Source organism: Python bivittatus, unplaced genomic scaffold, assembly GCF_059951505.1.
Source record: "Python bivittatus isolate LINGU-HERP-01145 unplaced genomic scaffold, Pbiv_v1 ctg000480_np1212, whole genome shotgun sequence".
Classification (NCBI taxonomy): domain Eukaryota; kingdom Metazoa; phylum Chordata; class Lepidosauria; order Squamata; family Pythonidae; genus Python; species Python bivittatus.
In genome coordinates this window covers 33,127,083-33,142,049 of record NW_028277075.1, presented here as the reverse complement: position 1 = coordinate 33,142,049, position 14,967 = coordinate 33,127,083, and the positions used below count along the sequence as shown (strand labels likewise).

Below are 14,967 nucleotides of genomic sequence, written 5' to 3'. Positions count from 1 at the left end.
ACTATGCGGATCTTTGTTGGCAAGGTGATGTCTCTGCTTTTTAATATGCTGTCTAGGTTTGCCATAGCTTTCCTCCCAAGGAGCGTCTTTTAATTTCATGGCTGCAATCTCCGTCTGCGGTGATCTTGGAGCCCAAATAAATAAAGTCTGCTACTGCTTCCATTTCTACCCCTTCTATTTGCCAGGAATTGATGGGTCCAGATGCCATGATCTTAGTTTTTTTAGTGTTGAGTTTCAAGCCAGCTTTTGCACTTTCCTCTTTTACCCTCATCAAGAGGCTCTTTAGTTCTTCTTCACTTTCTGCCATTAGGGTGGCAGAACTACAGCTGGTCCAGAATGCAACAGTGCAGCCAGTTATGGCCACACCTCAGTACACCATGTTACACCTCTGCTCCACAAACTATACTGGCTGTCAATGTGCTACTGGGTAAAATTCAAGGTGCTGGTTTCAGCTATACAGCCTTCCATGGCATGGGACTGGGTTATCTGAGGGACCACCTCTCCACAGTTGTTTCTACTTGGTCTGACAGGAAGGGCACGCTTTGGACCCCTTCAACTAAATCATGTCATCATATGAGACCTTGGAAGCATGCCTTTTCTGTCACAGCACCTGCCCTCTGGAACACCATACCCCTTGAGATCAGATTGTCCCCGACCCTACTCACTTTTTGTAAAGTGTTGAAGACCTGGATATATTCCAGGACCTGGGGGTCAGGAGGTTAGATGGCCTATTCAGAGATCTCTTTTAATTGTTTTATTTGGGTTTATCCTCAGTGACTGTTGTTTTTAATTTTTTGCTAGTATTTTTTTTTAATTGTTTTAACATGTTGTAGTTGCCCAGAGTCACATTCACAAGATAGGTGGCCATATAAATCAATTTAATAGATTATTAACTTAATCATAGTACAGGTAGTCCTCGCTTAACAAAGGTAATCGGGACTGGGATTTCCGTTGCTAAGTGATGCAGTTGTAAAGCGTGAAGTCACATGACCACACCACTTAGCAACAGCAGTTCCGACAGTCCCTGGTTACTGTCATTAAGCGAGGACTGCGTGGGTCATTAAGCAAGGCTTCACATGATCATGACTTCTGACTTCCTGCCAGCTTCCCCATTGACTTTGCTTGTGGGAAGTCGGCAGGGAAGGTCACAAATCACAATCACATGACTGCAGGACACTGTGATGGTCGGAAATCTGGGCTGGTTGCTGAGTGTCGAGATCATGAACCTGTGACCACAGGGGGGCTACGACAGCCGGAACTTCAAGGACTGGTTATTACTCCTCGTTCAGCGTCGTCACAAGTTCGGTCGCTGAATGAATGGTTGTTCAACAAGGATCACCTGCATACTCAGACCAATTAATTACAGGGATTGGATGTTATAGACTAAAAGATAGTTGGTTACATGGGCTAGATTTGCTAGGTTGCAGTTACAGAATCAGTGAATTGAAAGGAACCATTTAGTCCAATGAGCAAGGCAGGAATCCAAATTAAAGCACCTGTGACAGATGCTGTCTACAGCATGAAGGGGGATCCATCATGTCTCTAGTAACGGTTTCCACTCTTAAACTGCATTTAGACTCAAGAGATTAGACTTAGTTTCTAGTCCTCTGATCATTCTTGCTGTGCCTCTCTGAACCTGTCCCAATTTTTTATTTCTTCTTAAAGTATGCTGCCAGAACTGGACATAGTAATCAAGGTGGGATCTGGCCAATGCAAAATAAAGTGAGATTTCTCCATGTGCTTGAGAAATTATACTTCTTTTGATGCAGAATAGCCCTGAATTTGCCTTTCTTGGAGCCACATTACAAATTCACACTGATTTTTGGCAATTATTACAGTATGTTTAAGGTGCATTCAGATTTGCTCATATGCATCATGTGGAGAGAGAAGCAAGTGATGAAATGTATCACAACCTAAACCTTATGACCTACATTCTTGAGGATGCTAGTACAAGAGAACAGGATTTTTGAAGTGACACATCCTTTGAGAACTCTACCATATTTCAACACAAATGCTCTTTTACATAAATATAGTTGATAACTAAAAAGCATTGTAAATTATGTGGCAAAATAATTTATTACATAATTGTGGTATATAGTCTGCAATAAATTACAATTAGTAATCTGAACTTAATTGTTTTGGATTTAATTACAAAGAAAACAAGATACTTTTAATGATATTTTGCAATACTTCAAAATATAGCATTTTATCAGGAAAATAATCCCATGTGATTTCATGTTATATCTTTGATTAATTTTTTTCAGTAAAGCTGGACATTAAAGATAACCCTGTATTTCGTAGACTAAGATACAACATGTACACTAGAATCAAAATCCTTATAGATGCACATGTTCAACATTTTATTTTCTCAAAGTACTGATAAATAATACATTCCTCTTGGCAAATTCTTTAAAAAAAACTTAAGCTATGCTTCCCTCTATCTTTTTTCTTAAATCCAACTTGATATCCTCAAATTCGGTTAGCTAAAGTGTGTAAGCAATAATTCCTGGCGAACTCTGAGGGCTTCAGAATCAAGGGATTCCATATGCTCATATTCTTCCTCTGGATGTTCCACTTGTTCCAAATCTGAGGAAGACCATATATCCATCCCATGCTCCAGAGAGATATTATGAAGTACACAGCAAGCCAGGATGATGTTGCTTGCTTTTTCTGGAGAATACTGTAATGTCCCCTTTGATCCATCCAAACAACGGAACCGGGATTGGATTGTCCTGAATGTTCGTTCAATAATATTATGAGTTGCTGAATGTGCCATGTTATATCTGTACATTGCAGGTGTTTCAGGAATATGCAGAGGAGTCATTAGCCAGGTGCGAAGTAAGAAAGAACTATCACCTGTAAAATTAAGAAAAAAAGATACCTAGTAAATAACAAGTAAACAGCAAAAAATTCTAGTTTAATTTTCAGCATCTGATATTTGAATCTGAAATCCAGTTGATGCCTTAGCAAAGGGAACAAAACATACATCTTAAGCTACACATATTTAATACTTATAAAAACAGAAATTTTTATGATGTAACTGTTTGTGTTATTTTACATGTCAGTGAATCAATCAGAACTTTAACCAAAACAGATTTAGAGAACTAGCAATCAGCATGAACTTACCAAGTAGCCATCCATCTTTCTGCATGCCAGCTTCAAATCGGTTTCTTAGAGCTGACTGCTGCAGCACAGTGCAGTCCTGCAGGCTGCCTGGCCAGTGTGTTTCTGCACTCAGCAGCATTCCCCTGGCATTACACACCATCAGGCAATTTAAAGAATGAAGGCCCTTTCGATTCACATACGACAAGTCCTCAGCATTGGGTGCCTTTATTGCTACATGGTTGCAGTCAACCAATCCTAGTACCCCTGGCATACCTGCCAGCCCATAAAAGTCATCTTTCAGATGTTGTATTGACACTTCATCTTCTGGGAAATGAATAAACTGAGAGGCTCTTTCCACCAAGGCATCGGTAACATTGGCAACACAACGACTCATAGATGCTTGGCTAATGCCAATGGCATCTCCCATGCGAGTCTGAAAAGAGCCAGAAGTATAAAAACCTAACGCAGCAAGAATCTGCGTCTCTGGACTGATAGCCCTGGATCGTTGGGTGGGACGAGAAAGATTGGCACCTAGAAGATCCACCAAATAATAGATGAACTGACGTGGAAATCCATACATAGATACCAAATATTCATCAGTAACATCCTCCAGCTTGAAGCGATCCAGTGTCCTATGTCCACGTCCATACAGGAAGAGATCACAATCAATAACTGCTATGGGAATAGCCATAATAGGTTGATCTTCCTTCTCTATGTTGACCTTCATTAGAAAAGAATGCAGGTCAAAAGAAAGCAAAAAGAAAATACAGCATATTGATAAAAATATTACATTTCCCTGCTGTTTTCTTCATACTACTTCAATTCAGCATAAATCACATTGGTTTAAATAGCACAACTGTTGAATAGGACTTTGAAATTCATTTATATATAAGAACTCTCATTTTATTTGATATTATTCCTGTAAAACTAAAGTATAACTTTCTGAGAATGCAAGCAAAAGATATGTAATAAACTTTTTAATGTAATAAACAGAATTATTAATGTACCAAACTCCTACCAAATAATTTTGCTGGAAAATAAGGAAATGAGGTCTCCATGAGATTCTGCTATTAACTTCAGTTAAGGGTGAATTAGCCAATCTTTCTGGCAAAATTCTAATGGATTTTTTTTTTAAAGCTATTTATAATTTTACAGAGCCAGCGGATATTTCAGCATGCAAGAATGCACAATTAATATTAACCCAAGGTCATATATAAAACTTGAAGAGTACATATTCCACAAGAAATTAGTACCATGTTTACATTCTCTCTCCAAACCAATCAAACAAGTTTAGGAAAATGTTTTCTTCTTTTTGATTGATGCATATAAAATAATTCCCTATAGATGTAAATCAGGGAGTTAATTTACATGCACCAATTAAATTAAGTTCATGTTTTTCTTAGAAATATGTAGCACTGAAAAATGAAGTTATTTCCCCAATAGTTCTATTTTTTTCCATTTTACAATAATGAGAAAAGAGAGGGAGGTAGGAATCTACTAAACCTAGCAAGAAAGCAAAATCACCATTTTACTTTAAATATTACTTTAGCTAAAAGGTAACCTAAAAACTAAACGTTATATACTGTACTAGAGGATTGATTATTTATTGTGAATGTTGGATTCAGTTGCTCAAAAGAACAAAAATGTTAAATTAAGTACTGATAAATATACTTAAGCATAGATTCAATTAGATATATTTAAGTGTATCATGATAACACAGATTAAGGTTAACGGAGGCTTCACATACATACATACATACATACATACATACATACATACATACTTATCCTGCTATTCCCTTTTGGCATAAATAGTGTTATTCAAACTACAGAAATGGGATATGAAGTAGCAAGCCAAAGAAATTAAAGACATGATATAAGAGGGAAAAAAAACTATAGCTAAATCTAGTTTACACCCATACCATTTACCTCTATTCTTGCAAAACAACCTTGCTTCTACCCCTCCACACACTACATCACCTTTTATTTTTCAAATTGCTTACCTATTTTTGAACACTTCATCAACTCCACCCAACCAGGACTTTCTTGTTCTTCTTCTGGATGCCTTCATCCTTTTTTCATATGTTTGTTTTGCAATTTGATCCTCATTCATTCTCTATATGATAAAACCGCTTCAATGTACCTTTTTTCATGTTGCCCACTAATTTTTGCATTCACATTCATTCACCAACCATTCTTTCTTTCTCATTTTACCACACACAGTTCTTAAGTATCCCTTATCAACTTACTTTTATGTTTCTCCTGACATACCCAACTATCACTTCCATATAACAAAGTGGACAGAGACTTGCTAATATACAGTACATAGCCATATTAGCTTCTTTCCTTTCTTTCTTTCCATTCCACTTACAAGAACACCCACAATCTTTCTTCCAGCATTTGAACATCTTAAACCTTCTCCATCCATTTTCCCATGGTAAGCATTATCAAGCTGCAAATTAATCTATTTGCTCCAGTTTTGTGCCATTTATATATAACTTGCAATAATTTATTCCATTTTCCCCCGTTCAAGTATAACTATCTTAAACTACATTAATTTCCAGATCCATACAATCTAACATTTGATGCAAATCATATGTGTTTTCATCTAGGAAGTCATCATCTGCAGACAAAAATACATGCACATTCATGTCCCCAGCTAAACTAACAAATCTTTAACCTTAGAAGTATTACTTCTGGTGCTTAGCCCAATTTATGAATTTTACCTCCAATCTGTTGCTTCCAGGTAGAATGACATATATCAAACAAAATAAGAGAGGTCAAGCCTTAGAGTTGGAGATTCATCTTTAGCCAGTATTTGAATATACTTAGCCATGCCCTTGTTTGAACTCTCAGCAGCCTCCTCCAGTCTTAAGGCTGTATTAGAAAAATACCTCCCTCAGGATCATAACTTACACTGTTTTTCCTAGCCTCTAGAATTCCTGCTAATGTATAATTAATATAGTTGTAATGTTCGTAAAGTATTGAAGAGATATATTATTTTTTTAATTAAAAAGATTTCAGTAATCTTTTGAATACATGTATTATCGGTATGTATACTTAAACAAATCGCATAATCCATTATTGTGAATCCTGTATTGTTAGATACCAGCAAATTTATAGGGGATTATTTGTGCAGCCAAACACATTTCTAGTGCTGCAAACTGTTTGGAGAACAAAGGGATCTTCAAAAATAATGATGCGGGAAATGCCTGTTTTATTATGGTAGAAAACTTTGTTTGTCTGACATACTGAGCCACAAACAGCCAATCACATTTTGGCCTAGCACATCTTGCAAGTTACTTGCTATGGTCCTAGATCAGGGGTCCCCAACTCTTTAGCTCATTGACCTCTTCATGAAATTTTAGATTGTTCATCGACCCCCTAACAATTATGATATGAAAATAATTTAATAAATACTTGAACTAATAGTACTATGAATAATAACAACAATGGATAGTCCCATTGACAGTTGGGGGTCGATATTGACCACTTTGGGGAACCCTGTCCTAGATTAAGAACCATTTTAATTAAAAAGAATGGGAACCATTGGAAATGGCTGGTGGTAAAGGTGCATGAGAGAGAGAATGGACATTAGATATAAATGATAAAGTGAGGCCTGAGGATAAAAGAAGCAGCTGGAGAAGGGCAGAGAAGTATGAAATTAGGTCAACGTTTCAAAACAAGTTACACCTGACTATGAGTACATTATAATCTATCTATCATTGTAATTATGATATAAACTAAGGCTTACTTTAAAATGAGTGACCCAAACACAATCAGCTAAGTTGCACAGGTGGCACAACAGAACACTTTAAAGTACAAAGCATCTCATCAATCGCCCTAGCCTAGAGGCTTTTGCTGAGGTCAAGGAGCTAACCCGGGGAAGGAGGGTTTGCTTGGAAGTCATCTAGGGAGATTGAAAGCCGGAGTTAGGGACTGCATTCCCGGGAATGTCTATGGCGGGGAAGTATGTGCTGAAAATGAGATCAAGAAAAAAAGTATGTCGTGGGGTAGAAGAAATAGCCTGCGCGTTCACCTCTTTTTCCCCTCCTAGGATTATTCCAGGGGAACCAAAGACGCTGATTCCGGTCTTTCTCCCAAGCGCCGGGAGAATGAGGCGGGGCTATAGACTCTCGCACGGCGCACAAGCTGCTGTTTCCTAAACGCAGATTCTTCACAAGTGTGATTTTTTTTTTAATTTGCAGCCAGGCCTTTTCAACACTTATGAGAGTTGCGGCATAATTCATCTGGAGGGAGGCAGAAAAAAGACTGCTGAGAGGGAAAAAAAAATATTTCGATTCCGTGTGAAAAGTGCTGCCCTGGTTGCCTCATTTGCCCTAAGCCGATGAAAACAAACATCAGCAATGGCGACGGCGACGACAATTGCGGGATCCCGGGGGAGGCCGCGGTCGTGAGGCACCGCCACGGCCCCCTCAGTTTTCAGCGAAGAAATCAGGTTAGAGGGCCGATCAGCCCGGTGCCCTTTCTTTGGGCGCAAGCATCTCTCAGAGAGCTCTTCTTGGAAAGAGCGCCACTCGGACGAATCTACTCGTGGCCGAGCTGGAGGCATTTCCACTCTGTCTGAGCCAAGCCTGGAAAGAGAGGCTCTTGCTGTTGCTGCCCCAGGGTCAAATTCTGATTTTAGCTCGGGTTTAAAGGACTCCGCCGTACTCTCCACCAACCCTCAAGAGCCAAGCTGAGAATTTAGACTCCCACTCCGCTCGCGCCTTTCCCCTGGCTGCATCCACGCGGAAATTAGGCAAGGTAGCCACTGGGCCAGCCGACCGGAACTGTAGGTTCCTTAGTGCTTTTCCTTCCCAGTTGGACTGAGAAGATCCCAATCCAAAAGATATTGATTTCTGTGCTACCTGAAACTGAGAAGATCCTCAGCAGGAGGAAAGGAGGCATCTTCCATCCTGTATCAAGACGAGAGGTCGGGATTAAGGGAAGCCAAATGAATATGGCCAAGCAAAGAGGCTAGGATAAGCCTCTGGGTTAATCCCGGGATGAAACCTCGAATTGTCACCTCAGCCTCTCCTGTACAGGTAATGATTACCTCCTGCATCTCAGCTAGGTAGATCTTCATAGGTTGTGTGTACAAATATAGCACTGTTCCTGAGTTCCAGTTAGGTAAGGGACAGAAAATGATGTGTAGAACATTGGATTGGAAAGACAAAGGGAATTATACATATGCTGTCCACACACTCTGGTCTAGCTTTTGAATTTGAGAAGACTCGGTGGATGAATCATACCAGGAAATGGACAGAAGAGCTTGACCTGTTAGTTCTCCTAACAGACCATCAACCATGGTATCTTCCTGGGTTATATTTCTAGGTTGATACTTGGGATGGATTTGCACATTTCATTAAGATTTAAGGTAATATCTTTGTGTTTGAGCGAATCTAGCCATTGTGACTTTAAATAATCATGGATTAACATGTGTGAATTCAGCTAATTTTGATTAAATCATGATTAAAGAAAACATGGCTTACTGTGATGTAGGAGTTCAGCCATAAAGCTACTGTAATGACTCACGTCTGACTTGGGGGAGGGTCCAGATCAGACCCTCTGGCTTCTATTTCATTCTGCAGCCATTACAGTAAGATTCCATCTTTATTTGAAACTCTGTTCGCACATCGTCCTCAGCCATAATGTGATTTGCTTTTTGTGATTTAGCATAATCTGTGAGTGCATTCAATTTTGGTTTATTCAGTACATGGATTTATGAATCATGGAAAAGTGTTGTATGATCAGGTGAAATCATCTGGAAATTTGGAGTGATTATAAACTTTTCCACATTCTAATCCTAAAGAGGTAGTATAAACCTTAAACATGTGTCTGGAACATTTTTAGATAGGATATAAAGCAATGCAATTGAAACAGCCCAGCCAAAGCAGAAGTATTACGGATCAGAAAATCTGCTGTTCTCAGTGATGATGCGTAATTCTTCATTACATACTTTCTGAATTAATCCAAATGTTGAGGTTTACAAGGCACATCTAACTGTAATTTAATCATAGGGGCTGACTATGCAGAACATGCTAGATTAAAATGTTGACTAGTTTATGATTCAGTGTGTCATGCAAACAAAGTTTAAGATGAAGATGAGATCTTTGTCCCGCCTTTTTCATATCTAAACTCAAGGCGGTGAACGTACCTAATGCTCCTGCCTCTTATTGGACTCGGTGCTCTCTATCAAGGCACAAATATCAACAGTAGCACTTTTTACCAGCTTTGATTAATTCATTCCATCCTTATTTAGGCTGCACACATGCAATCTGCATTGCTAGGTTAATATTAAACATAAAGAGATATGTGGAATCAGATTATGATAAAACTGTAATGAAGGCAAAACACTTTAACCACAATTTTTAGTGAAGGTTAATTATTAATTGCTCTTAATCCCAACCCCCCATGTCATCCAGACTCAAAAAAGGAGATAAATCTATTAGGTAATCCCCTTCAGACCTCTGGAAACAGATGGGAAGTTAGAATAACTACAGACTGTTGCAGCCCTAGCTGCGGCATGTTTTACCCCATTTTTCCCTTTCCTTCTCCCAGGAAGGTGTATGAAATGAAAAGATGAAAGAGGTGAGAAGAGGCTCTGCCTTCCCCAGTCCCGTCTACTGTTGCTCCAACCTTGATGCAGATTTTGGAGAGGGTTTCTTTCCCCCCTTTTTCTTTCTTTTTTTTAAAAGGGAAAAGTCTTGGCTAAGGTGATTAGGATATTGCCCATGGTAGCTGCTCCCAAGTAAATTGGGGATAGTTTCAGTTTTGCTGAGCTGCCTGGTGATAAACTAATAGGTAGATGTCAAACTAGTAATGAAGTGTTATGTGAATAAGGCATTAGAGAAGACATGTCACACATTGGTAATACAATACATTCATTGGTTACATCCAGGCTGAATTACTATATTTTATTCATTCATTCAGTTTGATGCTACCCAACTCCAGAATGACTCTGGGTGGCTCACAATACAATGAACAGAATAAATGTATTATGAAACACTCTGAAATACAGAGAAGGGTATATTCTGCCATCTTAAAGAAATTCCTTCTATAAGCATTTAGATTCATGAACTTTTTTTCTCATATGGGACCACAGTAAGACTGTGATATACAAAATTCAGGCTCAGCCCTCGTGTTCACTGAGGCAACACAGTTACAGGATATAATAATATCAGCCACTCCATCATTGTCTTATTTGCCGATTAACAATGCTCTGCTGTAGGGCAAATGAATTAATCCTTGTGCTTGGGATAGATGATGCCCTGCTTGAATTTAACATATTCCCTCTTTCTTTTTCTTGAAGAAAGCTTTTATGCTGCAAATCACTAGCATATAGCATCAATTTTATTTCCAACAATAGCTCTGGGCCCCATATAGGCATCACAGGCATTCTTGGGAACCGAAAAACAATGATTTATTTGAAGTGTTTTGACATTCCCAGGGAAAAAAAGTAAACTGCAGTGGCAAGAAATATCATGGGGGGGCTTTGTGAGAGGAGTAATTTCAACAGTTTGCCTTTTTATAATGGTGTGCTATGTGACTGTCCAAGACAATCCTAGCAAAACCTTTATTGAAAGGCAGAGCCATCTATACCCTGCCCTCCCCAATGGAGGTCATTTTATAGGAGCACCCATAATGTACTTCAAGAATCCATATGTGCTGACTGGCTTAAAAGGTTTGCCTACCCTTGCTTTATGTAAAATTCAAAACCAGTTAGCCTAATCTCTGATGCCACCGATTGTCATTTTTGAACAAAAAGATTATTGAGAGATTGTAATGTGAAGTGCTAACAAGGTTCTGTTTGGAAGTTTGGTCCTGCCCTGATCTTAATTATGATAATAGATTTTTCTTGATCTATGCACACTAAATAAGCACAGAATGCTAAGACTGTATTATTCATTATTATAGTTGTTAAAAGGAGCTATTATAAAGATCTGAACAACTTATTTTTCACATTTTCAAATTTGAGAGATAGGAGCTTATTTATCCCTGCAACATGAAAACTATTTTGTACCTAGCATGTTCTAACCTAGGTATTTAGTACAATCAAGTCTGGCTCAACCTTGCTGCCTATATAGACAAATGCTCACCATCTTGACTTGTCTCTGAGAATAATCCACAGCCATGGATATCTGTGGGGAGCAAGTGATAAAACATTATGATACACAAAATGCTACTTTTGTACTTGCATTAGACATCAGGAGGCAAATACATGAGAGGGTCATACACATCATGGTGTCATCATGCACATGCCATCATCTTGACAGAATCTCTGTTAGATTGTTAGACTTCAGCAAACTTGGTTTCATTACCCTTCTTCATAACATTATCAGTGCAGGAATTTTAGAGTAGTGAGATTTGTTGGTTGGCAAGGATTATATATCCTTCTGGCTTTCCTGCTTTGTTCATACTTGGATGGGATGGTCCTCTGGGCAGATGGTGTTTTGTAAGTAATTGATGCCTTATGCTTTGTAAATTATTTATTTGGCTGATAAGGTGGTGGTTCTGTCTCATGTCTGTGTTGGTTGTTTCCTGTATGATCTGTGATACTTATAGCTACGTCATGGAATGGAAGGTGTTCAAGTGGAAGGTGTTGTTTTTTTCCTGTGAATGTTGAATTGTAGTTGGTTTTTGGTTATTAAGTTAATAAGGAGATGACTAGTTTGTCTATGTATTGGTTGATTGCTGTGTGATATGTGGATCATTGTGTATTGAGCTGATGTGCTAACGTTGGGTCTTTGGTTATGTCTTTTGATGGGTAAAAGTTTAAATCTGTAGTCTGTTAATTGCTGTTTGCTCAGAGTGCTGTGCTTCCAAGAATGCTCTTGTATTTTTTGATTTGGCTTGTTTTAAGATTTCCAGTTTCCCAGCTGACGTTATGCTTGAGGCTGTCTCTGCAGCGGGAGATAGTAAAGTCACATTATGTCTTTTGAGAGCTAGTTGGTGTTTGTGGATTCATTCTGCTAATTTCTGTTGTTTGTCTTATATAATGTAGTTCAGAGTCCTTGCATTTTATTTTGTAGATGACTCCCTGTTGTTTTCCTTTGGTATTAGGTCTTTGGGTATGCTCAGTATTCTTGGTAGGGACTTGTTGGTTTGCGTGCCATATTTATTCCAAATAGCTAGGGTGGCTTGTTAGTAGACTCTAAGATGCCTTTAACGAAGGGGACAGTTATTCTTTTTGTGGGTTGTGCATTGGAAGATATCATGCAGGTAGTTTACAGTATTTCTGCTTTTTGGTTTGCTGTGGCTATGTATGTCCATAGCTCTTCCAAGGACACTCCAGTAATCTATTTGATCCATCCACCCATGTTATCCATTGTCTTCTGCTTCTCTCAACTTTGTCAAGCATAGTTGTTTTCTTTTCTAGTGTATTGTCTGATTGCATCATATGTCCAAAGTATGTATATTTAGGCTTGCTTATCATCACCTCAACTTGACTAACCTTCCTCTTCATTAAACCACCATTCTGTTGTATAGAACACAGACAGTATATAAGGACATGACATCAACTGCTGCTGAGTTCAGTTTCAGAACTACTCTGAATAAACTAATATCATGAATAATGAAATGTCAGCACATATTCATTGTCTCAAATTGCATTACCTAAAAGTCATTTCACAAATGATTAACCCTTATTCATTACATAGCTCTAGCAAGTTCAGCAGGTTAAATAAAAAGTTACTTGATTTTGCTTCTCCAGTTTTGTTACAACTGAGGGGATTCTGAAAAGTGCAGATAGTTTACAACAGTTCAGAATGTAACTTTCACTGAATCTTCATAATTTCTGTTTATCTAAGTAAACAAGTTGATTTCACCAGTAGTGGCTGATAGATTGATTTCATTAGCTGTGGATGACTTTTAAAATCAGCTTGTTGATTGTTTAAAATTAGCTTGGTTGAATAATATAACAGGACTTCTAAGACTGGAAACATGAATCAAAATATTTTTGTCCTGTTTCAGACTTCCATGTGCAATGGATACTGACCTCAGCTCCCAGGACAGGAAGGACTTGGACAAGTTCATAAAATTTTTTGCTTTGAAGGTAATATATATTTTTTCTTCCTAGCACTTTTCCTGCAGGTGCAGCGTCCACTTTTTTCAGATCAACCAAATGTTGATCCATCGGTTGTGACAGGAATTGACCAACTGGCTTGTTGCCCGAGCCTGACGTTGTGGGCTGAGACAGAGTGACTGGCACAAAGTTACCCAGCCAGCTTTCATGCCTGAGGCAGAGCTAGAACTCAGTCTCCTGGTTTCTAGCCTGGAGCCTTAACCACTGGTCCAAACTGGCTCTCAGTTATTTGTTATAAGTGTGCATGTGTGTGTGTATGTATATATAATTTAGACTGTACCATAACAAAAATTGAAGCTTCGTATTGCAATTCAGTGGCAGTAACACAAAAATGTAGAATTTAATTCTGCAATGTATAAGCCTTTCAATTTTTCTGGATTTCTGGCTTTAAAAACGGAATAGGTCTGTCCACATGCATTATGAGATGAGGTTTGGAAGTCAGAGGGAATAGGAAAGATTCAGGAATCTCAATGCTAAAGTTAATACAACCCTAAAGCAACAGCCCTTTTTCTTCAGTAACAAAGACATAACTTCTTCATTAAGAGCTGTTATACCTGCTCGGAGTCTGAAGAACTTCTTCAGAATTTCTGTTCTTCTCGATTCTGTTCTTTTTATTGTTTTTTACTGTTTTAATTGTTAGCTACCATATGAGATGGGCAGGCTATAAATGTAATGAATGAATGAATGAATGAATGAATGAATGAATGAATGAATATAATTTTTGAAGTGTGCACAACCCTAATGCAAAGGAATTGTAGATAAATTGCTAAGAGATATAGGCAAAATTATATGACCTCCTAAAGGTGTTCTGCCCAGGATCTGAGCAATTAGTAACTCATGCATATCTTTCTGACTTCTGATATCATACAGTTAAGTAATTTGGCTTTTGTACTTCCTTTCATTTTTTCCAATATAGTACCATCCAGTAGGTCTTCTCTAGTGTCACTCCTTGACTTTTCTCAAGGCAGTAAGCATGTTTTGTCTTTCAGACTGTACAGGTGATTGTGCAGGCCCGACTTGGAGAAAAAATCTGCACTCGCTCATCCTCCTCACCAACAGGCTCTGACTGGGTAAAATGTATTTTTCAGATCAATCCCTTTGTTATGTCATTTGGTTTGTCATGTTAACTACACATGGTTTCCACTTTGGTTCTCTTGAGGGTAGTTGTATAACTATAGAATGTATCTGAGCAATACACTCCTCCTTTACAAGTTATTTTTAGATCTTCTTATTGAGTATTTGTGACTCTGATACAACATTTTTAGAGAGGGGTAGTGAAAGCAAATGGAATTTGTATATATTTGCGTGCTTATATATTGCTGCTTTACAACAGTATAATGAGGAAATCAGCGTTTATTAATCTGCAGTATGTGTCAGCAGAGGATGCTTTGTTCTATGGTTGTGAGATTAATCTATCATGAACTGGGTTTTATTATACACATTCCTGCAGTATGGTAGACAACAGGTTTCTAAAGTAAGTTCCTGAAAATTAAAATCTACATTCCTAATTTTACAGTTCAACTTGGCAATCAAAGACATACCAGAAGTTACTCATGAAGCAAAAAAAGCTTTGGCAGGACAGCTGCCTGCTGTTGGACGGTCAATGTGTGTGGAAATCTCCCTTAAAACCTCTGAGGTATAAGCTGAATCAACAATTCTTTTTCTTCTTAAGATTCATCTCAGATTTTATTACATGGCTTCATGTCATGCATATGAAAATTAGCAAAACAGGTTTCAGTAAACCACTGTTGGCAGTATTATAGATAATTTTCATAT

General features: G+C 38.2%; 2 protein-coding genes across 12 annotated transcripts in view; one reads left to right on the top strand and one right to left on the bottom strand.

Annotated features, from left to right (window-relative positions):
• Positions 1 to 2,068: 2,068 nt before the first annotated feature.
• HARBI1 (harbinger transposase derived 1) lies at positions 2,069 to 7,242 on the bottom strand. Of its 4 annotated transcripts, none has more exons than XM_025174029.2 (4): positions 7,144 to 7,236; positions 5,108 to 5,220; positions 3,127 to 3,826; positions 2,069 to 2,856 (listed from the first exon to the last, which is right to left on the bottom strand). In XM_025174029.2, exons 3-4 carry the CDS (start codon positions 3,794 to 3,796, stop codon positions 2,480 to 2,482), a joined length of 1,047 nt encoding a protein of 348 aa, XP_025029797.1. In that variant the 5' UTR covers positions 3,797 to 3,826; positions 5,108 to 5,220; positions 7,144 to 7,236; the 3' UTR covers positions 2,069 to 2,479. The 4 variants fall into 4 exon arrangements, with proteins under 4 accessions (XP_025029797.1, XP_088001838.1, XP_025029800.1 ...); XM_088145712.1 differs by lacking the exon at positions 7,144 to 7,236 and adding an exon at positions 6,859 to 7,136; XM_025174032.2 differs by lacking the exon at positions 5,108 to 5,220 and having other exon boundaries at positions 7,144 to 7,242.
• A 193-nt stretch (positions 7,243 to 7,435) lies between these two features.
• The window catches only part of ATG13 (autophagy related 13), a 35,852-nt gene continuing 28,320 nt past the window's right edge, over positions 7,436 to 14,967 (top strand). For 7 of the 8 annotated variants that reach the window (XM_088145711.1, XM_088145710.1, XM_007421764.4 and 4 more), the window contains exons 1-4: positions 7,436 to 8,152; positions 13,080 to 13,161; positions 14,181 to 14,261; positions 14,708 to 14,827. In XM_088145711.1, coding sequence (XP_088001837.1) covers positions 13,093 to 13,161; positions 14,181 to 14,261; positions 14,708 to 14,827 — 270 coding nt within the window. In that variant the 5' untranslated portion in view covers positions 7,436 to 8,152; positions 13,080 to 13,092. The remainder of the gene's footprint in view (positions 8,153 to 13,079; positions 13,162 to 14,180; positions 14,262 to 14,707; positions 14,828 to 14,967) is intronic. The other variant, XM_088145709.1, reaches the window with a different exon arrangement.

Coding starts and splice junctions, on each gene's coding strand:
- HARBI1 (XM_025174032.2), bottom strand. CDS start 3,796: ATGGCTATTCCCATAGCAGTTATTGATTGTGATCTCTTCCTGTATGGA. Junction 2,857..3,126: donor GAAAGATGGATGGCTACTTG/GTAAGTTCATGC, acceptor TTAATTTTACAG/GTGATAGTTCTTTCTTACTT.